The sequence below is a fragment of the Rhinatrema bivittatum genome, chromosome 15 (assembly GCF_901001135.1).
Source record: "Rhinatrema bivittatum chromosome 15, aRhiBiv1.1, whole genome shotgun sequence".
Classification (NCBI taxonomy): Eukaryota; Metazoa; Chordata; class Amphibia; order Gymnophiona; family Rhinatrematidae; genus Rhinatrema; species Rhinatrema bivittatum.
The window spans coordinates 33,668,059-33,692,939 of record NC_042629.1 but is presented as its reverse complement, the minus strand read 5'-3'; the positions used below and the strand labels follow the sequence as shown (position 1 = coordinate 33,692,939).

At 44.3% G+C, this 24,881-nt stretch overlaps 1 protein-coding gene across 1 annotated transcript in view; it reads right to left on the bottom strand.

Annotated features, from left to right (window-relative positions):
• BRWD1 (bromodomain and WD repeat domain containing 1) overlaps positions 1-24,881 on the bottom strand; it is a 282,561-nt gene that overhangs the window by 128,323 nt on the left and 129,357 nt on the right. The window contains exons 23-24 of the mRNA XM_029577859.1: positions 15,127-15,313; positions 4,297-4,413 (exon numbers count right to left, since the gene is read on the bottom strand). Of these exons, the coding sequence (XP_029433719.1) occupies positions 4,297-4,413; positions 15,127-15,313 (304 nt within the window). The remainder of the gene's footprint in view (positions 1-4,296; positions 4,414-15,126; positions 15,314-24,881) is intronic.

Genomic DNA, 24,881 nt, shown 5'->3' with positions numbered 1-24,881 from the left:
TCTTCATCTACGAGGGGCTGCAATTGTCTCAACATTCTTAATGTCATATATCCTAACTTTGTTTATTTTCTGATGTGAGCTTTCATAGAGAGATTAGGTTCCAATAATACCCCTAAATCACAAACAGATGATACTAGGATAAAAGCTCTATCAAATTCAAATTTTAGATTCATCTCTTTCTTTTGTTCAAAAAAGTCTGTTTTAGAAAAGTTAAACGCTAATTGATTGTTCCACATCCATTTATTAATTGCTTCTATGTATATGAGAGAATTTTATTTTTGACAATTAGGCAGAGAACAGTTAGTCTCACTCTCTGATGCCATCTGTCCTCCTTTTAAAGGACTGGCAACATTCTCGTTATCCTTCAGGACAAAAAAGAAAATGGGGAGTACTCTCACATAGTCCCCTGCTCCAACTGCTCTTACTGCCACCAACATCCAGCGGCTGAAATGACTATTGCAGACTAGAGCCCTGACTTGTGGCAGTTGTGGGCCCCCCATTTTCACTAGCCCTCTGTAAACACAGAAAGCCTGTTGTAAAATGCCAAAGAATAAAAAATTGTGGGGAGCAAGCCACTAGAGAGAAAGGGGTTTTGACATAGGCTTGTCCCTCACAGGAGAACACCTCAGGCCCCCTTTGCAAGGATGCAAGGCCTCAGCTCGGGAGGAGAAATGGGCATGAATGACCTGTGGAATTCATATACAATGGCAGTTGTTCCCACCAAAATGGCCTGAGGAGAATATAAAAAAAAAAAAAATGGACTCCAGCACTGGATTCAACTGTTGCCACACCTGGCTCTGGCAGCCTGACCATCAGCACTGCTGAAGTTATGCTTCCAAACTCATGGGCCTTCAGAGGCTCCTCCAAAGAATCACTGCTGCTGATTCAAACAGGACAGGAGGAGTTAAGCATCGCAGCATAAGCACTGGCTCACAACGCCACCGGTGCTAACTGGGTTCTATTACAACACTATCAGAAGCTGCGCAGAAATACTGCCGGCATGAAGAAAAGGAGACCAATGGCTGGCAGGCCTACTCCTGCGCCGGCTCCTCATCCACTGGAGGATTAAATGCACAGGAGGTAGATCATAAGAGGAGGATACACGGGTAATATCAGGAGTAATCTACAGAAATAGTTTTACATGGAGAGGATGCTGGACACATAGAACATCCTTCCAGTGGAGGTGAAGGAAATAGGGACAGTAATGGAGATCAAAAAAGCATAGGTCAAGCACAGAAGATCTCTAAAGAAGACAGGTGGGAGGTGTGGATGAGCTGTATGGTTATCATCTGCTGTCATGTTATATGTTTACAAATTGTATGGTTTGTTTGGGTTTTTTTTTAATATATATTTTTCCCTTCATCTCACAACAAGTTTGAATGTGGTAGATTGTTTTTCAATGTTGCATCCTGTTTGGAATTCACGACTGACTCCATCTCACACACTGCTTCCTGTGCTAAATTTCATCTCTATAATTACCTGTTTTAGTACACTAGATTCACTTTTCATATTTGCAGGCAGAACAGACATTTTACAGAAAGTCATCAAATGCCAAAGTACTAGGTGAGACCCTACTGCTCCCAAAGGTCATCAGCTCTGGCAGATACAAGCTCTAAAGGGCAATGCTACTACTGTAAACAAATTAGGTGCCATAAGGCCACAGGTCAATTCGGTGAGACAAGCACAGTTAAGCATCACAAGGTCCCATGTCAGTCTCAGGACCAGCTATCTGGAATGCACTCCCAGACAAACTGAGGCAAGAATACCTTTAAGGAAGCAACAAAGCATTGTTCTTAACTAGTGTCTATGGGTCTTCATAATTTTAGAGATATAAGATCAAGCTGGGAGTTTTGATTGTATGTGTTTTAATGTGATTTTAAGGTCTTAAATGATCAGTTATTGTGTTTTTTCATACAAAATGTATGTTTTATTATGAATGTTTTAAAGTTACTCACAAGAAGCAAGTGGCTTGAACTTGTGGGTGCAACTAGAGACATGAAAAGACTGACTGGACATGAGAAGGGCAAGTTCCACCAGGCCGAGGAGATGCATGGGCCTGAATCTGGCGCACATGCGGTCGCTGCAAAATGTCCCATTTTATGCCTGATGAGGCTAGTGCAGGAAACGTCGAGTATGGACTATAGCAACCCTGAGTTCCCTAGATGGGCATGCCCAAGGCTCAGCTGGCCGACCATCTATCCTACTGAACCGTTGCCACTTCCTTATTCGTTCCCATTCAAAATGGCTGCTGCTGCCATCATACTCTCCTGTCCCTCCCAAGATAGCAGCCATTAAGTTACATATCTACCATCCCACAAATGGTCACCGTCAACACACACGTCTTCCCAAAGATGGCTGCCACTACCTCATACTGTAGGGCGATATCTCCTGTTTACCGGTGATGCACCAGTTATGAATTAATAGCCCCCCTCCTAGTTCTTTTATCAGTTTCATTGTAAAGCCCTGTTGGCCACTTTTTGTTCTATGGAAACCGATGTGATGTTTTCTTAACGAATGTCGGTATACAAAAACTTTAAATAAATAAGATAAATTCTGACAGGCCCGAACCCTGCTACAGCAAGAGAAGAACTTTTTTCCAGATAAACTTTAAACTACCTTGCATCAGTGGACTGAAGGCCTTGTTCCAAACAGTATTAAAGGCCTTGTTTCCAGCAGTATAGAAGGTGTTATCAGATGTTTCTATTTGCAGTTCCTGTGCAAATAAAGAAACCATACAGAAGAGACAATATGACTTAAGATACTAAGCAGAATGTCAGGGATAGACAAGCAGACTCCCACCTTTGCAAAGAAGAGCAGCTTGAAATAATGCTGACACTGACACAGCTTGGGATGATTACATGACCGTTTAATCCACAAAGAAACTGGGAGAGGGAAGGGACCTACCAACGGGGCAGTAGCCCCCCCCCCCCCCCCCAAAGTAAAGAGAAGACCTGCAATGCAGCAACAAACCCTCCACCCATGAGGGTATGCATGAACTTATGCATATTTATCAGCTGGAAAGTATAAGACAGGGGGCTTGCTTTTCCAACAGGGTTCAAGTCCAGAAAGAAGAGGTCCAGTTCCAGAAAGAAAGGAGGAGGATCTTATCCAGAAAGAAGAGAAGCCCAGTTCCAGCAAGGAGAGAGAGGTGCTGTTCCCAAAGAAATTTGGTTCCAGAAAAGAAAGAGGCCTGAAAGAAGAACCTCCTGGCGGAGCAGCCCGGAAGCCAAAAAGGGAGCAGTGAGGCTAGGCATGGACCCCCAGAGGAAGGGAAGTCCCAAATCTTGAACACAAAACCGGGGAGAAACTCCTGTGAGCGAGAACCTGTGCCGAGGTGGTCGCTGGAAGTGAAAGGAGGGTCTGAAGCCGGCCAGATCTCCCTGCGATCCCAAAGGGTGAGAACCAGCCCTGTCCGCTCTGCCAACCAAGCCCGGAAGAGAGCCTCTCCCCTGTCCACTCTCTCCAATTATTGTCTCTAAAATACTCTGATCATCGTTGCCCAGGAATTCTATTCATGACATCTTGATTTCTTTTACAGATAAAATCCATAATTTGGGATTTGATATGGATTCTTCACTAACCTACACTGATCAATTGAAAAAAGTTTTAAGATTCAGTTTTATAAACAGCCAATTTTAGGAATATTGTACAGGCTTTTTAACCAACCGTAAATTGGTAATAAAATTGTATTGTTTTTTAGCTGGGCTACCCAAGTATCATTAAATCCATACAGATATTGCAGAATGCTGCTGCACATATGCTACTACGCAGTAATCACAGAGATCACAACACTCCACTTCTCCAACAACTTTCACTGGTTACCAATAGAATACAGAATTAAATTCAAGGTGCTTCTATTGATTTTTAAATTATTGAAGAGCACTGATCTTATCTTATATAATTAATACATAAATACATGCTCAAGCAGCCTTAAGGTTCAGAAGCTGATCATCACTGGTATATACCACCTCTGAGGGATTATCATCTAGCAGAAGACATGTAAATGGGATTTCTTTTACACTGGCCCACAATTATGGAATATCCTTCCACAGTATTTAAGGTTAATTGATGATGTAAAGATGTTTTGTAAACTGAAAGCTTATTTTACTGTAGCATTTAAAAAGTGACAACAGTATAACAGGATCTTATTGTAAGATGTTTTATGTTGTAATCCGTTTTATGTTCTATTGACTGTATTGTTTAGACTAATGTTTTATGTAAAGAAGTCTGAATACCATTTAGAACATGCTTTGTAATTTGCGGCATATACATTTTTAAAAATAAAATAAATCTTACCTCATCACCCATTTGGGGAACAAATGGAGACCTCCGAGGTATCGTATCTGTTATCCAAACAGGTGGTTGCCAATCATCTGACAATTCTTGGTTTACTGGCCGTCTGCTAGCTGTTTGCTATATAAATCAGGATATAATATAATTAGGAACTTTTATGCATGTTATATAAATATAAAAGGTTTTCGGCACCCTCTACTGCAGACCAGATCTCAAGACCAAAAAAGGACCAGTTTTTGTTTTGTTTTTTAAAGCAGTTTGTTGACTTGCCTATTTTCTTCTATTTGATGTAGCTTGATTATTTCACTCAACAGATGCTACATTCTTCATAAGTCATGAAACCTTTTATTGAACCAACTTAAGAATTTTCCAAAAATGCTGTACATGTGCAGTACATAGGCCCCATTTTCAGATCAGATCCTAAGGACTTACCCATCTGATCTTTAAAGCTCAAATGTGCGGATTGGATAGCTCAGGGGAATTGCCAGTGTTTTACAGAGCCTTTTTCCTGCAGGTCACCAGTTCAAATTTCAGCTAAGGTGGCCTATGTGAAATATTTGGTCTTATTCCAGTTCCAGGGGCAACAGCAGAAGGGTTCATAATTCAGCTCCTGTCAGTTTGTTTTTTTTTATAAATTTGAATTCTGCTGCATATCTCAGTTACTGACTTGTGACAAGGACAAGAGAGAGAGAGAGAGAGAGAGAGAAGTTCATCTTTAAAGAATTCTTATACTGGTAAAACAAAAAGTATCAACTTACAAAGAAACCAATTTTCTCTAGGAGCAATATGGCTACTAGAAGTTAGCATCATTGCATTGAAAGACATTGCTCCCTTGTGAAGAAACAATGAGCAACTTCTAGAACAAGTAATAACTTTTGCTTCAAGGAAGTATGATTCCCTGTCAGTCTCTAATCCTACCATCTAGGTCAGAATTTTCTATTGCTTGACCTCACAGAGTCAATATTTACAATATGTCATTTTCATATCTCCCACAAAGATTACAAAATCATTTTAATTTTGAAAAATAAAGCTGCAAACTGCCATCCCTAACAGACATTTGTCAGATGACAGCCTTGCGGACATATGTTATGTACATGACAAATGTTCACTTGAAACAAATATTACGCATGAAAGCAGTCAAACCAAATAGTATGCATGTGAAATATTTTGGCATACAAAGCAAAGCAAGTTTAGTTACCGTAAATTGTGGTTTCTGTAGCAGGATAAATTAGCCATTACACATGGATGTCATATCAGAACCAAATGAACTTGTCCCTTCTAGATTGTACAGCCTTGAGCTTAACTGAGCATGCGTGGGAATTCCCACACGAGTATCCTTGATCAGTACCAAAGCTAAGTCTAGCTATACAGTTAATTTTCCAGTGAGGCAGATGGGTATTACATGGTTATTCATCCTATTTACAGAAAAGAGTTTACAGTAAGCAAACTCGCTTTTTCTATGGATAAGCAGGATAAATATAAGCCACTACATGTGGCGAGTCCCAGAGGCAGGGCTGCAGCAGACTGTTTACTTAATACATATCCAGACTTCATCAAGGAGAGTAGACTGCAGTGAGAACAGATTGTGCAAAACAGCTTGTCCAAATGTTCTGTCAGTCAGATATTATCAAGCCAGTAATGGGACATGAAGGTATGAAATAAGACAAGTTGCAATAGGCACATCACAAAGGTGAGTGAAAGAAGAAGTCACAGTCAAGTGAAGTCACAGTCAAGTGAGAGCCAAGCCTAAGTTGTAATCCTGCTAAGGTGTAGCAGTGATGATTATCTAATTGCTTGGCTGAGTGCAAAGTATGCTTGGTGACTACTATTCCCAGATGGCTCAGGTTATAGGAAATGAAAAGCTGATTGGTTTGGCGATATGGCAGATTCATCTTTTGTAATATGCCATGGCCTGTTTGCAGGCCAAAGTAGGGAGGGCATTTTCGCTTTCATGAGTATGCAGCCATGGAAAATATGTAGGCAGAACGAAAGATTGACTGATATAGAAAGCTGAGCCTACCTTTGGAAGAAATTTGAGATGAATGCAGAGAACCACACTGTTGTGAAACAACTGCAGATATGGAGGATAGTGCACAAAAGCCTGCAGTTCACCAATTTTTCTAACAGAACTGATGGCAACCAGAAAAGTCACTTTTGAAATTTGAAGGTGTGGGGGAGACATGATGGCCGCAAGTCAGACGCTGTACTGCTGTGCTCCTCTTCATCTGTAAAATTTCTGGTTTTGCTCTCCATTATGGCCCCAAAGAGGAAAGGCAAAGTTAGGGTTTTCCCCACCGAACCCTCCTTACCAGGAGCCTATTACTACCTTTGCATCTGTCATGGTCCCCTTGCATTTTCCAAGTGCTGTGCTCCCCGCTACAGCATTCAACAAGGGAACGTCAATGCTTCCAGGGGACGAGGTTTTCCTCAGCCTCCGGAAACAATCTCTACCATTGGCAGATAGACGCACGCTTACTGACGATGCTGTTGGAGCGCCAGCAAGTGATTCTCTGCCGGTGTTTATGCAGGTGGCAGCTAAAGGTTTTGCATCGTCTACCGCTTCATCTGTGCTTGTCTCTGGCGATACTGCAGCTACTAGCTCTGTCCTTTCCTTCTTGCCCGCTGACAATGTTGGTTAGGGAAGAAGACAGGTTTCTTCAGCAGCGTCTGTTTCTTTGGTGGTTCCACAGCTGCAGGGCTCTTTCCAGAAGCCAGTTAAGCAGACAGTCATAACTTTGGAATCACTCTGGGAACGTCTGGAGAAGTTTTCCAAGATTTTGTCCTCTTCTGTTTCTAAAGTGGATTTGTTTACTTCCAAACTGGATCCCATGGTTGAGCAGCATGAAAATTCCATTCAAGAGCACTCCAGGCAACTTGAAGCTGTTCAACAAGATATTGGGAAGATTCATGCAGTTCAATCCTCTTCGATATGGGACACTGGTGCTCTATCTCGCAGATTGGAATTGATGGAGAATTTCTCTCATTGGTTCAATCATAGAATTTTGTATTTCCCCAAGGTTTTGGGTGAACCTCAGATTGTTACCTTAAAGAACATAAGAACATAAGAAAATGCCATTCTGGGTCAGACCAAGGGTCCATCAAGCCCAGCATCCTGCTTCCAACAGTGGCCAATCCAGGCCACAAGAACCTGGCAAGTACCCAAAAACTAAGTCTATTCCATGTTACCATTGCTAATGGCAGTGGCTATTCTCTAGGTGAACTTAATAGCAGGTAATGGACTTCTCCTCCAAGAACTTATCCAATCCTTTTTTAAACACAGCTATAGTAACTGCACTAACCACATCCTCTGGCAACAAATTCCAGAGTTTAATTGTGCGTTGAGTAAAAAAGAACTTTCTCCGATTAGTTTTAAATGTGCCCCATGCTAACTTCATGGAGTGCCCCCTAGTCTTTCTACTATCCGAAAGAGTAAATAACCGATTCACATCTACCCGTTCTAGACCTCTCATGATTTTAAACACCTCTATCATATCCCCCCTCAGTCGTCTCTTCTCAAAGCTGAAAAGTCCTAACCTCTTTAGTCTTTCCTCATAGGGGAGCTGTTCCATTCCCCTTATCATTTTGGTAGCCCTTCTCTGTACCTTCTCCATCGCAATTATATCTTTGAGATGCGGCAACCAGAATTGTACACAGTATTCAAGGTGCGGTCTCACCATGGAGCGATACAGAGGCATTATGACATTTTCTGTTTTATTCACCATCAAGTTTCCATCAAGTTCTAGGTATTCCACCCGAAGAATCTCCTTCTATAAATAAGTTAACCTTTCTCCTGTGAATCCTTCAGCTGGAAATCAATTTCCCCCTTTGAACCTTACAGAATTTCTTGAATCATCTGGCCAGGAAATAATTGACAGAGCTACTTTGCTTGTGTATTTTATATCCAAATTGGATCTTTCCAAAGAAATATCCCTGTATTTTCAGAATCCCAATTCTCCCTTTTACGGGCAAAATCTGCATATTTTCCTGAAATTTCTAGGTCCACCAGCAAAGGAGGTTTTTTTTGCTCTCAGGAAGGATGCTCTTGACTTAGATGTTTCTTCTGGTTTACATTACCCATGTAAATGCTTTGTTAAGTTATGACCTGATAATTTGTTTTGCTCCTGAACAGCTACAATGTTATGAAGATGATCATTTCTTCTTCTGTCCCGCCTGATTCTCAGTTATTTGAGTATAATTTTTAAAGATGGGGGTCTCTACTTGCTATTATATAGCCTTTCCGTAATTTTTCTGTTTCCTTTTATTTCCCGGAATTACATCCCCTCTTCTATTTTTTATTCATGGGAGGCTGACAATATCAAAAATTTGTTTTGCTTAATTGTATGAGTCATTTTCCTCAAGTTAACTGTACTATTGTTAAATTATGATTCTTACCTTTTTGTTACTTATCTCCATTTTGCTTTATACAAAGATTTATGATGCTTTATATGTTTAAAATAGTCTAAATAAAAAAAGGTTAAGAAAAAACAAAAGTCACTTTCAAAGTTAAAAGTTTGCAAAGCCAATTCCAAAGGCTCAAATTAAGGTTTCATCAGCTGAAAAGAACTATATTTAGATCCCATGGCATGGGAGGTTTTTGAACTAGAGGTTTGACATGCCACAGTCCTTTCATGAAACAAGATATGAGTGGATGAATGGAAATGGATTTGTTGTCTAATGTATTATGGTAGGCTGCTATGGCACTGAGATGCATTTGCAGCAAAGAAGTGGCTAGACCTGAATTAGAAAGGTGGAGAAGAAACCACAGCAGATGCTGAGGCTTGCATGAGAAGGGGTTGAATGCATGCTGAAAACACCATGTGGAATATCTATTCCTCTTGAAAGCATAATTCCTTCTGGTTGATGGTTTTCTAGATGAGACTAAAACGTCAATCTCTGTAGGTAAGTGGAGATCAGCAATTACTGAGCATTCAACATCTAGGCTGTTAGGCTGAGGGTTGAAAGTTTGGGATAATAAAGTATCCCATCCTCGGGTCAACAGAGGCAGATCTGCTTCTGGATGACAGAGGACTGCTGGAAAAAGTTGTACAAGATATGCATACCATGCTTGTCTGGGCCATCCTGGAGATATGAGAATCAGTCAAGCATGGAGTGCCTCAGGGATCTGTATTGGGACCCGTACTTTTCAATACATTTATAAATGATCTGGAAAGAAATATGACGAGTGAGGTAATCAAATTTGCAGATGATACAAAATTGTTCAGAGTAGTTAAATCACAAGCAAATTGTGATAAATTGCAGGAAGACCTTGTGAGACTGGAAAATTGGGCATCGAAATGGAGATGAAATTTAATGTGGTTAAGTGCAAGGTGATGCATATAGGGAAAAGTAACCCATGCTATAGTTGTACAATGTTGGGTTCCATATTAGGAGCTACCACCCAAGAAAGATCTGGGCGTCATAGTGGATAACACATTGAAATCATCGGTTCAGTATGCTGCAACAGTCAAGAAAGCAAACAGAATGTTGGGAATTATTAGAAATGGAATGGTGAATAAAACGGAAAATATCATAATGCCTCTATCGCTCCATGATGAGACCGCACCTTGAATACTGTGTACAATTCTGGTCGTCTCATCTCAAAAAAGATATATAGTTGCGATGGAGAAAGTACAGAGAAGGGCGACCAAAATGATAAAGGGAATGGAATAGCTACCCTATGAGGAAAGACCAAAGAGGTTAGGACTTTTCAGCTTGGAGAAGAGACTGCTGAGGGGGAAAATAATAGAGGTGTTTAAAATCATGAAAGGTCTAGAATGGGTTAATGTGAAACAGTTTTCTCTTTCGGATAATAGAAAGACTAGGGGGGCACTCCATGAAGTTAGCGTGTGGCACATTTAAAGCTAATCGGAGAAAGTTCTTTTTCACACAACGCACAATTAAACTCTGGAATTTGTTGCCAGAGGATGTGGTTAGTGCAGTTAGTGTAGCTGTGTTTAAAAAAAGATTGGATAAGTTCTTGGAGAAGTCCATTAACTGCTATTAATTAAGTTTACTTAGGGAATAGCCACTGCTATTAATTGCATCAGTAGCATGGGATCTTCTTGGTGTTTGGGTACTTGCCAGGTTCTTATGGCCTGGATTGGCCACTGTTGGAAACAGGATGCTGGGCTTGATGGACCCTTGGTCTGACCCAGCATGGCAATTTCTTATGTTCTTATACTATAGTCTCTAGAGCAGCCAGTTGCCTGAAAAGACCAGGTAACTGGTTTCTTGTCCTCTGGAAAATGAGGGATCTAGGTCTCTTACCAATTACTTGCCATTTTTCAAATTCACTGCCAAACAAAAGCAAAGCTTTTGAAGGGCAGCCTAGTATGGTTGGACTTTGAAAGTCTCTGCGGACCGGTTGCACAGCCACAGCTGTCACTTGGCCTCAAAAACTGAAGCAGCTCCTTTGGCGGCTGTGCATACCAAGTCACAGTCGCATCAGCCAAGAACACGGCTCCTGGTTCTATCATAGGTCCAAGATTGGACCCAGTGCCACCAGATTTTTGACAAAGATGCAGGTTAGCCCAAGCTATCAAGGCGCAAGAAGAAGCAATTTGCAATTTCAATGTCACTGCCTCCTATCCTGAGCATCCTTCAGTGCCGCACCTCCTTCTACTGGGATAGTAGTTTGTTTTGTGAGAGAACATGCTAAAGCTTTCATACAAAATTGCTCTCTGGTCTGTGGATCCAAGGGGTGTATACCCGCCAAGACATGTCCCCCTTTAAGAGATGCCTCTGGCGCACTACATTCCAGATCAGTCACTTCCTGGATTGCATCCAAGAGGGGAAAGAATCGAAAGGATTTGTGCAGGGTAACCAAAATAGGATCCTTCTTCTGCATTCCCAAGGAGTCAGGCCCAGCCACTCCAAGGGTCTGAGATATCAAACCTGGCAATTTATCTCTCTGAAAGAAATGGAAAAAAGTTCAATATGGCTCCAAATCTGGGGGAATGTCCCCTTCCTCACAAGGAGAGCCACCCCCATCATCTGTATCATCTTGATTCACCTGAATTCGAGCTCTGTCAGATCTCACTGTGCCACGGCGCTTGACCATGGAGATGGGCAGAGGAACACTCAGAGCGCTTGGAGCTACCTTATTAGGTACTGCCGCTTCAGAATTCCCACACTGTAGAAATGCCTGCAATCCCTGGAAGAATTCTACCCAGGAAAAGGAGGTGATTCACCCCTTTCAGAAAATGGGCCAAATCCGGATGAGCTGACAGACTGGTTCTTGTTCACCTCGCCCCTGAAACAGAGCACGCCAAGGAGTTAAGGGTCAAACCTTTATTCAAGCTGTCATGCAAAAATTCCAGAATTAGTGGAATTTTGACCACCTAGGGGGCGGGACACACCGTGTCCTCGCACCAGGCCTCAAATATTCTCTAGACCCACACACGCTAGGGATGTAGAGAACTTCCGAGCACAGAGTAAAGTGACAATTACTGCCACTGAAATTCATCGCTTCATCAGGCGAGCCCTCTCAAGGGCCAGACCATAAGACAGAATAGAGTCAGCAGGTCCCTGTGCGATGGGAGGAACAACGGGTTCTCCACCAGTCTCCACATATTCGCATACCACAGATGCCTGGGTCAATCTGGAGCTACTAGGACTGATCCCTGTGGCACTCTATTCTATGAATGACCCTGCCCAGCAGGGGCCATGGAGGGAAGGCATATAGCAATTTTTCTTCCAGCCAGGTCTGAACGAGAGCTTCGATCCCCAGGGACCATTGATCTCTTCTGTGTATGAAGAATCATAGAACCTTCAATTGTAAGATGCGGCCAGCAGGTCGATGGACAGGAGACCCCAGTGATCTACTATCAGTTGAAAGGCTTTGCCCAACAACGCTCACTCTCATGGATTCAGACTCTCCCTGCTTAGAAAGACTGCTCTGATGTAGACTTTCAAAACCCCTCCAAATGTTTCTGAATTGGGAGGTAAAAAAAATTTATTTATTTTAACACTTACCTGGGCTCAGTGCTTACTAGCCGAATACAGAGATGGTCTCCGGCTGGGGGGGGGGGGGGGGGGAAGAGAGCTTTGGCCACTTGGCTTCCTGCACCCACTGCCTTTCAGCTGCTGAAGCAGCAAAGTCCACACCGGGAATTGGCTACCGGACCGAGGCACACCATTGAGGGATCTCAGAAATCGCCTCAAGAATTCAACTGGGGGAGGGACCTTTGGGTATCACCCCAGGAGAGCAGGGCTCAATTTGTTTCTCTAATTTAAATGTAGAATTTCTCCTTCCAAAATGTACAGCAATCCCCATAGGGAGAGGTATGTGCACCGTCTGCTGGAGACTGACAAATACTGAAGGGCTGAGGTCACTGCAGAGGTGTATCTAGGGTGACGTCAGGTTTGAAATCTGACTCGGTCTCCATCTGCTGGCAGGGGAGCATAACCCATTGGTCCTAAGTCCATTTGGCCACACGCTAGGGAACTGGAATTTAGGTCCACGCCCATCAAGGCTACCAGACTTAGGGCACTTTACTGAGGGAAGGATCACACGGTATCACCTCAGGAGGCAAGTGGTGCTACACAGACATCTCATCTTTCTGATAAATAAAAATAAAAAGTTGGAAAGGAGTTATTTTATTTATTTAATACTCACAAGCAATCCCCCAAAGGGGAGACGAATATTGGCGGGCTGATGTCAGGGCGGGACTATATAGCCGTGACCTCAGCTTTTGCTTCATCTCCATCTGCTGGCAGAGGTGCATAACCCACTCACTGGGAATGGCCTGCCTGAATGCTTAGAAAATTCCCAGATTCTATTGCTAGATCATATTGGTCCTAGTCATATATTTCTGTCCTAAAAGCAGGATACAGCATGTTTTGTTGCTATAATTTGGGTAATAAAGATAGCGTATTTCTTGCTGCTGTATTTTAGATATTTTATGATTACTGTACTTATATTCTTGTGAAAACTGTTTTTGGTCTCCCTTGAATTTGTTTTCCTAGGAGTTTTCCTGCTCATTCTTTTGTGGGAAATGTTTCATTTTTATCTGTCAGTTTTGGGAAATATGCATCTCCGATATCTTTGTATTTTGCACAGTACAGGAGGAAATGCATTGCCTCTTTACCAGTGTACACTACAGGGCAGTGTCTGGCTTTTAAGGTTTCCATTTCAGCTTTTGTCTGTATAGTTATTTCTAATTTGTGGTCAGTAATTTTTTTATTTGGTGAGTTCTGTGTTTTGAATGTGAAACCAATGTAGAAAATCTGCTAGCAAGTTTCTGATAGGGATCAGTAGAAGTCCAGTCTGTTCCTTTTTCAAATCTGTAATTCCCAAAAGAAGGGTGCATTGTGTTCTAGAATGTGGTTCTCAACCTTTTTAGGACTACTGTACACCTTTGAAGAATTTTAGATGACTTGTGTAACACAGGATCACAAAATTTATGGGATACCCCCTAAACATACTTACTGTACCATGTAACTTGCCTTGAGCTACCAATGAAAAGGAATGAACTAAATACATAAGTGTATTTTTAATTTTATGTATTTCTTGAATACAACTTAAATGTTTCCATAATTATATACCTGTTTCAGCATTGGTAAGTGCTTGAAACCATTGTGTAGAAAATATTAACAGCATGACAGCTATAGCAAACTATTTAGAAATATGTTGTCAGGCGCACTGCTAAGTATTTATCAATAAGAGCATTATGACCCTGGCTCAGAGCTGTATGCCTAGTGACTACCCATATTAATCTTGGGCCCATCCAAAAAGTCGGTTTTGGCTATGTGCCATGGCTATTGACTTTGGAGGAACAGCCTGATTGCTGCAGTGCCTTGGTGCTGCCAAACTATTTCCTCTTTACAATGATAGACATGACAGTGGCCTAAGGGATATTCAAACACAATGACATTTTCTTACAGCCTTCCCCTAATCTGTATCTTTGAATGCAACAAACATTTTGGCAAAAACCAATAGTGCCTTCCAAATTAAGAACCATCCTCCTGATTGTCAAGCATAGTGGTGGAGGTATCAGTGTGGGGCTGCATCAGAACCTGAACAGCTTGCAGTCATTGATGGAACCATGAATTCTGCTTTATAATCAGAAAATTCTAGAGGAAAATGTCAAGTCAATCATCTATGAGCTAAATCTGAGCTGAAAGTGGGTCATGCAGAACGACCACATTAAACATTCATGTAAATCTAATATAGAACGGCTGAAGAAAATATTTTGCGCCATGGATTGGCCAAATCAAAACCCCCGTCTAAACCTTACTGACATGTGGCAAGACCCGTAATGAGCTATTCACATAAGTAAGGCCCTCAAATGTCATAAAGCTTAAATAGTTCTGCAAGGAAAGAATTGGCCAAAAAGTCCTGAAAGAGGATGTGAAAGACTGACCAACATTTACGGGAATTATTTAGGTAAAGTTATTGCTGCTCATAGAGGTACTAGTTACTAAATGAAAGCTTCACATACTTTTTCACACAAGGATACTTACTGTTGAATCAAATCTTTCTTAGTTTGGTAAAGAGGCATCACAACCTGCAAAGGTTCCAGCTCATAAAAAGGTAAGATGCTATTAACAGAAGTTCAAAATTTGCCCTTTTTCTTTCTCCTTTCCCCCAATCAATACATAAAGGTCCTCAAACAACCAAAGACTGGAAAAGGGAAGGGAAGAAAAGAATCAGAACCCTTTAGTGGTGTTGCATTGATAGATGTAGACACAAAAGCTTTGCGAAATCTTAGTCCTACTCAAGACCTAAATATTTCAGCTCACAATAATTTAGGATACAAGACAGAAAACACATTGGCTCCAGTAGTTACAAAAAAACTGAAAGTGAAAACATAGAAAGTTAGCACTAGGTACCTCTTTCTGCTTTCTATTTTTGGAAATTCTCTTTTGTTTTGGTGGAGATAATTTCTCTTCTGTTGATAGTTCATCTTCAGAGCTACTTAACACTCTGGGGACTCTACGCCGAGCTAAACTCCGTGCAGGTGGTTGAAGATTAGTCCCTGCATCAGCCGTCCAATCAGAATATTCGCTTGAAGAATCCCTGCACATTACACGAGAAAAATACCAAAAATAATTTAGGTAAAATGAATAAGATTAAAGGGGTAATTTTCTAACTGCCCCCCATAGATTCAAAGTCAATTATCTACAAAACTTTACACTAATTTTCAAAGGGAAATTAAGTATGCACTTTCCCTTTTGAAAATTTAAATTCTACCCACTATATTTATACCTAATTTATTTTATTTAATAAACATATACCACATAATCACTCAACTAGTCTCCAAAAGCAGTTTACAATAAAACAAAACAAAATCAAAACAATAAAAAATTACAACATAGTAACAGCAGCAGATAAAAACCAAATGGTTCATCCAGTCTTCAGCAATTTGCTTATGGTAACAACTGCTGCTCTGTGAAGGTTATTCCCACGTTTTCTGCTAAGGGTAGTAACTGCCGCTACGTGCACGTTATCCCCTGCAGAAACTGGTCCCCTTTCTAACCTCAAGCCTTTAAGGTAGTGGTCCCTAACCCTGTCCTGGGGGCCCAGCAGCCAGTACATGCAAATTTTCTCTCATGCATATTCTCTCATGCATATTCATTCTCTGTAAACAGACGAGATGTTCCCAACGTTCGTCGGTATATAAAAGCCATTAAATAAATTGTGGATATCCTGAAAACCTGACTGGCTGTTGGGCTCCCAGGACAGGGTTGGGGACCACTGCTTTAAGGAATCTGCAATTTATCCCATGCCTTTAATTCATTTACTGTTCTCTCCTTCACCTCTTCTGGGAAGGCATTCCAGGCATCCACCACTCTCTCCGTGAAGAAATATTTCCTAATATTGGTTCTGAGTTGTCTCCCTTGGAGTTTCATATCGTGATCCCTAGTTCTGTTTCCTTGCCAACAGAAAAGATTGGAAGTTTGTGCATCATTAATACTTCTCAGGTATCTGAAGGTCTGTATCTCTCTCCTGTACCACCTCCTCCTTCAAGGTATACATATTTAGATTCTTCAGCCTCTCCTTCCAATTTTACTATATCATCTTCACTAATATATCTGAAAAATGTTTTGTCCCCATGCTTTCGCTCTTTAGTAATCTTTACTTCCACTTGACTTTTTGTTTTCCTGATTACTTTCCTTGTTTCTCTCAACTTCATCAGATATTCTTCCCTGTGCTCCTCTTTTTGGGAACCTTGGTACTTCTTGAACGCTGTTCTTTTTTGCCTTTATTTTCCTAGGCAACTCCTTTCAAACCAGATTGGTTTGTTTTCTTGTCTTACATAGAGATCTGTTGCCTTTGAAACGGCTTTTATTTAGTCCACCGTTGTTCAACTTCACCAGTCTCCCAGGTTTCTAGTTCCTCAAGTACTTTCCCATTTTATCAAAGTCTGAATTTTTGAAATTCAGAACTTGTATCTTCATATGCCTTCTCTCCATCCTAGTTGTAACATCAAACCATATTGTCTGATGATCGCTAGTGATCAAGTGAGTACCTACTCTGACGTTAGGAGACATTTTCCTTGTTTGGGAGTACTAGATTGGTTCCATCACCATTTATTTTAGCAGAGCGCCTTGAAGGGCATCCATTAACTCTAATTCTTGAAGATTCAGCAGTAGGGATACACCAGTCCATATGCAGGTTAAAATCTCCAATAAGCAACACTTCACCTCTCTTTTCTACCTTTGGATATCTGACGAGATCGCAATCCAGGTCTTTAGTTTGGGTTGCAGGCCTGTAGACCACACCAGTATAAATGGAAAAAACATCTTTTTTTTTTTTTTTTTTAGGATAGCCCATAATGCTTCTTCTCTACTACTAAGAAAATTATTTAGTGCATGAGAATACCAAAAATGAAACAGAGCACCTCTGCAGACTACCCAAAAGGCCAAGATAGCCAGGTTTTCACAAGTTTAAAATTAAAATTCTTGATAGTCCTCAAAATTATATTGCAAGGGCAACTGTTCCACAAACTTATATTGCAGAGGTGAACGTTCCACAAACTTGGGGCTATTGATGAAGAAGCCTAACTACCAAAGCATTTAATGCGCATATTCCATGGCAAGATAGTAACCAACTGACAGCCCTGATAGGATCAAAAAGTGTACACTCTGGTATATACCAAGCAATTGTGATTGAGGACCGCGAGATTAAAATTTCACACTGGATTCTAGTTTTTCCCATGGAGGCTCATATTGGTTTGGTAGCCTGAAAGAGCTTTTTTTCTCCTTAAGCTAGCCAGATAGCTTTGCCCATTTCTTAATTGGCAGCCCTTGAAGACTGTGGTCTATGCTTTAGTGATTTCTGTTTTAGATTATTGTAATGACCTGTGTGTAGGCTTCCCTGTGAAATTTACTCGTAGATTATAACTACTAGATCATTCAGATGTCTGATTCTGGAAAAATCAAAAAAGGAAAGAACATCGCCAGTGTGAAGGACCAGAGTGAACTATGAGCAAAGGGCACAGTGACTGGTGGTAATGTTGGTGGTATTTGGGGTAACTCTGGTGAGGGGAGGGAGCATAGAAAAGTTGGTTCTTACCTGCTAATTTTTGTTCATGTAATACCACAGATCAGTCCAGATAAGTGGGTTTTGCTTCCCTTCCAGCAGATGGAGTCAGAGAAACAAAACTGAGGCACTGCTACATAAACAGAGTGCCACATGCAGTCCCCTTAGTACTGACCTGTGTAGCCAAGCAAAGATGTAACCCCAAAACCTCTTTCTTGGGCTAATAACAGGGAAAACTATAGGATTGGAAACCCCCAAAAACTGGAACCCAAAAACTAAATCTGAAAAACCCAAACTATGATCAACTGCCCAAATACTCTGAAAGGCAAACCAACTTGAACCACCAGTTGGCGAAAAAAAACAAAACAAACAAAAAAAAACAAAAAAACCCCAGTCTTTCGGCAGTGATGGGTCTCTGGATTGATCTGTGGTATTACAGGAACGAAAATTAGCAGGTAAGAACCAATTTTCCTTTTCTGAAAGACCCACACGCTGAAAACTCTCACCAAAGAACACATCTTTCCTGCACCCTCACGTCCATGCGGTAATGGCTCATGAAAGCATGCAACGAGGACCACACTGCAGCCCTACAAATCTTCTGAGGCGACAGCAACTGACATTCTGCCCAGGAAGTGGCTAGTGATCTTGTGGAGTGCGCCTTCAGCCCCGCTGGTACTTGACGGCCCTTACAAATATAGGCCATGCAAACAGCCGCTTTCAACCAATGGGAAATGGAAGCCTTAGAGGCCTTCTCTTCCTTCTTCCTGCCCCCATAGAGGTAAAAAATGTGATCAGAGCGCTGGAACTATTTGACAGCTCTAGATAATGCAACAGCGTTCTCCTCACATCCAAAAGATGCAGATCCCTGCCTATGGGAATCCTTAGACCATGCTGGAAAAGCCAGAAGATCTACTGATCAATATAAAAGGACACCACCTCAGACCAAAAAGAGGGGATTGTCCGCAAGGAAACCCAGTCATGGGAAATCCACAGAAAGGAATTCTTGCACGACAGAGCCTGTAACTCCAAAACCTGTCTGGCCAATCCGAAGGCCACTAGGAACACTGCCTTCAGAGTCAAATCCTTCAGCGTCACTCTCCTCAAAGGCTCAAACTGAGCCCCACACAAAACTCGCAAGTCCAAATTAAGGCTCCAAACTGGGCATAAGCTCCAGACCGTAAGTCGCAAATGCTTGACTTCTTTTAATAAACTATATCCATACACGAGGCCAAGAAACTGCCTCGCCATTTGCCCCTAAGAGAGCCCAAAGCTGACACTTGAACGCAAATGGTAATATAGGCGAGACTCTTAGACCAGCCCTATTGCACAAATTCCAAGAAGAGAGGAACCTCCACTGACAGGGGATGCTTCTGTCTCTGAAGTCACCAAGACTCAAAAGCCTCCAGACCTGAATATATGCCAAAGTGGCAGGTTTCCAAACCCATGGCTGTCAGCAAATTTGAGAACAGACGCAGGCAAAATTGAGCGTCGGCTGTCAAAGTCGCTGACAGCTGCCGCTCCTGTCAAAAGAGGCGCTAGGGACGCAGGCCCTCATTTGAATACTGAATCGCGCGCACAGGAAAGTGGCCTTTGTGCTCTCCTGTGACTTTTACTGTATCGGCCTGACAGTCTTTCGGAATCTGAAGGAAGGGGTGGGCCTCTGGACTGATCCTTAGTACTACTGGGACGAAAATTAGCAGGTAAGAACCAATTTTCTTTTCCCAGTACGTAGAGGATCAGTCCAGAGAAGTGGAATGTACCCAAGCCACCCTACACTGGGCGGGAACCAGAAAGACCCACACGCAGAACACTCTCACCGAAGGACGATTCATTAGTCGCCTTAACGTCCAATTGATAATGCTTAGTGAAAGTGTGAAGAGAAGACCACACTGCCGCCCTACAGATCTCCTGAGGCGACAGTAACTGACACTTTGCCCAGGACGTAGCCTGGGCTCTAGTGGAATGAACTCTGAGGCCCAATGGAACCTGTCGTCCACGGTCTATGTATGCTGAACAAATGGCTTCTCTAATCCAACGAGATATGGTCGCCTTAAGACGCTTTATCTCCCTTTTTTTGACCACCAAAAAGAACGAACAAATGGTCGGAACCTCGGAAATAATTGGTAACCTCCAGATACCGTAATAAGATGCGTCGTACATCCAAGAGATGAAGGGCATAACCTCCAGACCGTAAGTCACAAATGCTTGACTGAGGAGAGTCCCGAGACCAATGTGGAAACCCCAGTAACTCCACTGTCTGATTTACGTGAAAGGTCGTAAACACCTTAGGGACGAAGGACGGAACTGTACGCAACGATACCCGATCTTCGGAAATCCGCAGAAAGGGGTCTTGACACAAGAGCGCCTGCAATTCTGAAATCAGACAGGCCGAGCAAATGGCCACCAAAAACACAGTCTTCAAAGTCAGATCCTTCAGAGAGGATCAGCGAAGAGGCTCGAAGGGGGCGTCGCAGAACACCCATAGCACTAGGTTGAGGCTCCAGTCCAAGCCGGCCGACCGGGAGGCAGTAAATGTTTGACCCCCTTAAGAAATCGAGCAATGTCCGGATGCGCTGCCAAGGAATAGTCATGGAACCGGCCCCTCAAGGCCTCCAGAGCTGCAACCTGTACCCGAAGAGAATTGAACGCTAATCCCTTAGCGAGCCCCTGCTGCAGGAAGTCCAGCACCAGAGGGACACCAGCCGATAATGGATCGCAGTCCTGGAGGGTACACCATTACTCAAAAACCTTCCAGACTAACATAGGCCATAGAGGTGGCCGGCCATCGCGCTTGCAAAAGAGTGGAAATGACCTGTTCGGAGTATCCCTTCAAGCGTAAAAGTCGCCTCTCAAAAGCCAAGCCACGAGAGAAAAGTAATCCTCCCGATCCGAAAATATGGGTCCTTGACAGAGTAGACGTGGAAGATGGGACAGCGGCAATGGGCCTTCGAGAGCCAGACACACGAGATTCGTGAACCACGGCCTGCGAGGCCACTCTGGCGCCACTAGAACCACCCTTTCTGGGTGGAGCTCTATGCGACGAAGAAGCAGACCTATGAGAGGCCAGGGAGGAAAGGCACACAGAAGAATTCCTGTGGGCCACGGACACACGAGCGCGTCGATGTCCACCAAGCCCTGTTCCTGGTGATGGCTGAAGAAGCGCTCCGTCTTCATATATGTTGCCATCAGTTCCAACTGGGGCACTCCCCATCTGGCACAAATGCGGTTCCACGCGTCGGCAGATAGCTCCCACTCTCCTGGATAGAGTTGCCGTCTGCTGAGAAAATCCGCTTGAACGTTCTCCACCCCCACGACATGCGACGCAGCGATGCCCCCGAGATGATGTTCTGCCCAGGTGAACAGAAGACAAGCCTCCAACGCCACAGCGGGACTTCGCGTCCCAACTTGCCGGTTGTTGTACGCCATTGTTGTCGCATTGTCTGAGAAAACTCACACCATTGTGCCCTGAATCCAGGGAAGAAAGGCTTGCAAGGCCAGCCGCACCACTCTAGTCTAGAGACGATTGATGGACCATGATCCTTCCATCGCCAACCAGAGAACATGGGCTGACTTTCCCGCGCATACTGCTCCCCAACCGGAAAGACTGGCATCGGTAGAGATTATTAGCCAATCTGGGGGATCCAAATCCACTCCCCGCTCCAGATTGTCGTGCGAAAGCCACCATGACAGACTGACTTTGGACTCCCGAAGGCGTGACATTGGCAGGTGGAATTGTTCCGATACTGGACTCTGAGACAAAAGCACACATTGTAAAGGACGCAAGTGAGCAAATGCCCATGGAACCAAGTCCAAGGTGGAAGCCATGGAGCCCAGGACCTGAATATGATGCCATATTGTGGGAGTGCGCTGAAGAAGGGAGTGGATCTGGCCTTGTAACTTCGCTACTCGGTCCGCCGATAGAAACACCTTGCCTTGTAAGGTATCGAATTGGGCTCCCAGATAAACCAGGTCCTGGGTGGGTTCCAAGTGACTCTTCTGGACTTTGACCACCCACCCTAACGACTGCAACGTGAACATCACCGTACGCACCGACCTCTCGCAGTCCTCCCGAGACTTTGCGTGAATCAACCAGTCGTCCAGGTACAGGTGGACCAATATCCTTTCTTTCCGAAGGAATACTGCTACCACCACCATCACAACTTTGTGAATGTTCGAGGGGCTGTTGCAAGGCCAAAGGGCAGGGCTCGAAACTGAAAGTGTTGACCCAACACCTTGAAACGCAAGAACCTCTGGTGACTCAGATTGGTATATGAAGATACGCCTCCGTGAGGTCCAAGGACGCTAGAAATTCCCCTTTTCGAACTGCCGCTATCACTGTCCGCAATGTTTCCATTCAAAACAGAGGTATTCGAAGACAGCAGTTCACTTTCTGCAGATCTAGGATGGGGCGAAACGTGCCCTCCTTTTTTGGGACCACAAAGTCGTCCCCGTCCCTGTTGTGCCTCCGGAACTGGGACGACAACTCTGAGGTCGAAAAGTCGTTGCAGGGTCACCCGGACAGCCTTGCGCTTGCTGAGAAAGGCCACGCGGGATTCTACAAACACCTCCCTGACCGGACACGAAAATTCCAAAGAATAGCCGTCTCTGATTACCTTTAAGACCCAATGGTCTGAGGTAATTCTTGCCCATTCCATGTAAAAGTTGGATAATCTACCTCAGACAGCTTCTATGACAGAATGGGTGCTCGTGGCTTCATTGGGAGGTTTTGGTGGTTCCTGCACCCAGTCGTCCCGAGTCTCTCCTGGGGCAGCGACCCCCATGAGAGGACAGTTGGCGACCTGGTGTCGGTTTAGAAGCGGTCGGTGTGGTATATCTGCTAATTCGGTATCGACGGCTGTCCCGAAAATGAGTTCTGGGAGGAAAGGTCTTCTTATAAGATCTCCTGTCTTCGGGCAATTGGCGGAATGCCCTTGGATTCCACCAACAACTTCACCAGTTGTTCCAGGTCCTCTCCAAAGAGAAGCTGGCCTTTAAACAGCAGGTTGCACAGCTGGGATTGAGAAGACAAATCCGCCGCCCAGTTCCTCAGCCAGAGGAGCCGTCGCACGGAAACCATGGCCACCATACTTCTTGCCGAGGTCCGCACCAGATCATACAGTGCATCCGCCACATACGTGACACCCGCCTCTAAACGGGCAGATTGCAACGCCCCGCTGCCGCCGGCACTGGACGCTGTCTCCTGCACCCAACACAGGCATGCTTCTCTGCATTAGGCTAGCGCAGATTGCCGCACGTAAACTCAGAGCTGAGACTTCAAATGCCCGTTTCAACTGGATCTCCAGTTTCCGGTCCTGCATGTCCTTCAGGGCTGCCGCCCCAGCAACCGGGATTGTGGTCTTCTTAGTGACTGCCAAGACCGCCGCATCCACCTTAGGAATCTTGAGCAGGTCTAACACGTCCGTCGATAGGGGATATAGTTTCGCCATTGCTCTGCTGACCTTCAGCCCAGCACCAGGGGCCTCCCACTCCCGGGTCATCAGTTTTCGTACTTTCTTCGACAGAGGAAAGGAAGTAGTGGGGCCCCTAAGGCCATCAAGAACTGGGTTAACCCCCTCATTATCTGACTTCTCCTGTGCAACTTTAAAGCAGAGAACCTCCAGGACTTGAGGAATAAGGGGCCGCAGCTCATCCCTTTTAAACAGTCTGACCATACTGGGATCGTCACCCACCGCTGGCAGGGTATCGGGGTCATTGGAATCATCCGTATCCACATTGGCCTGATCCAGGTCTGTTCCCGCTGCCGCTCCTGCAGGCGGAGCTGATCCTGATCCCGGACTCGGGCCCTGAGGAGCCTGAGCCCCAACCTCTCTTGGGCGAGTCTGATCCATAGGGTGCTGCCCTGGGTCCGCTCCCCGATTTTGTTTCTCCGATGGATGCCCTACGTCCCCTGGGAGACTGGGTCTCTTAACCGGCGCACGTTTGCGAGCCAAAAAGGCCTCATGCATGAGGAGTACGAATTCCGGGGAAAAACCCACTGGACCCCCTCCCCCTCCTGGGAAATGCCATCCCTCCCTATGGTATCCTCCCCTATAGGTGCCATAACGGGAGGGGCATCCTCCACCTGAGAATCCATGTCTAGGGCACCCGGATCCTCCCCACGGGAGGGGTCCTCCGAACCCAAGGAGTTCCCCCGACTCTGGGGCACAATTAGGACATAGGGAGGCTGCATCCAGGACCTGACCGCGTGTGCCACACACGCTGCAGGTCGGTGATTTCGAGCGCGGTCCCATCTGAAGAGGTGCGCCACCTCGCGGAGCTATGGGAGAGAAGGCCGCGAAAGTTGCAACACCCGCTCGCAGCCGCGATGTGGGAAAATTTCAGGCAAGCAGGCTGAAGCTAAACGAAGGGGGGAGAGAACGCGATCTCTGGGAGCCCGCTCACAGCCGCGACACACGGGGAAAAAAAAAAAAAAAAAAAAGATAATCGGCAGGTCGGAGTCAACCCGCTCCGAAAAAGGACTAAAAATAAATTGCTCCCGCCAGAAAAACTCCGCCGCAAAACAGACCACCAGCGGGCCTATGGAGAAACTCATCCCTTCTCCTTCAGTGCCACCAGGAGCCCTGGAAGCCGAAAGAACACAGCACTAACAGCCTCCCGTCTCGGTTGTCTAGGACCCTATCCCCCTGCACAGACTCCTTATCTCCGATCTGAAGGCAGCCGGCCAGACAAGCAGTCAGATTAACCTAAGGCTTTTTTTTTTTTTTAATAAACTTTACTGAAGCTCAAAAGGATGCTGAAGCAGGGATCGAGGGAGCAGCTGTAGCAGTGTCGGTGGTGAGGAACCAGGAGCCCCTGGCTTTCACACACCGACCCGTAGCAGGTGAGACCCCGACAGGGATCTCCAATCCCCCGGATGCCCGGCTTCCACTGAGGGATGGCCCACGAAGGTGCCTAACACCTCAGGAAGCACCGCGACTAGAAGAAAAAATTCTAACTTAAAAAACTTCAACTAAAAACTGCAGGAGTGTATCTCTACCATCTGCTGGAGTCAGAAATACTGAGGGACTGCAGGTAGCACTCTAGTATATATGGCAGTGCCCAAAGTTTTGGTTCTCTGACTCCATCTGAGAACCCACTTCTC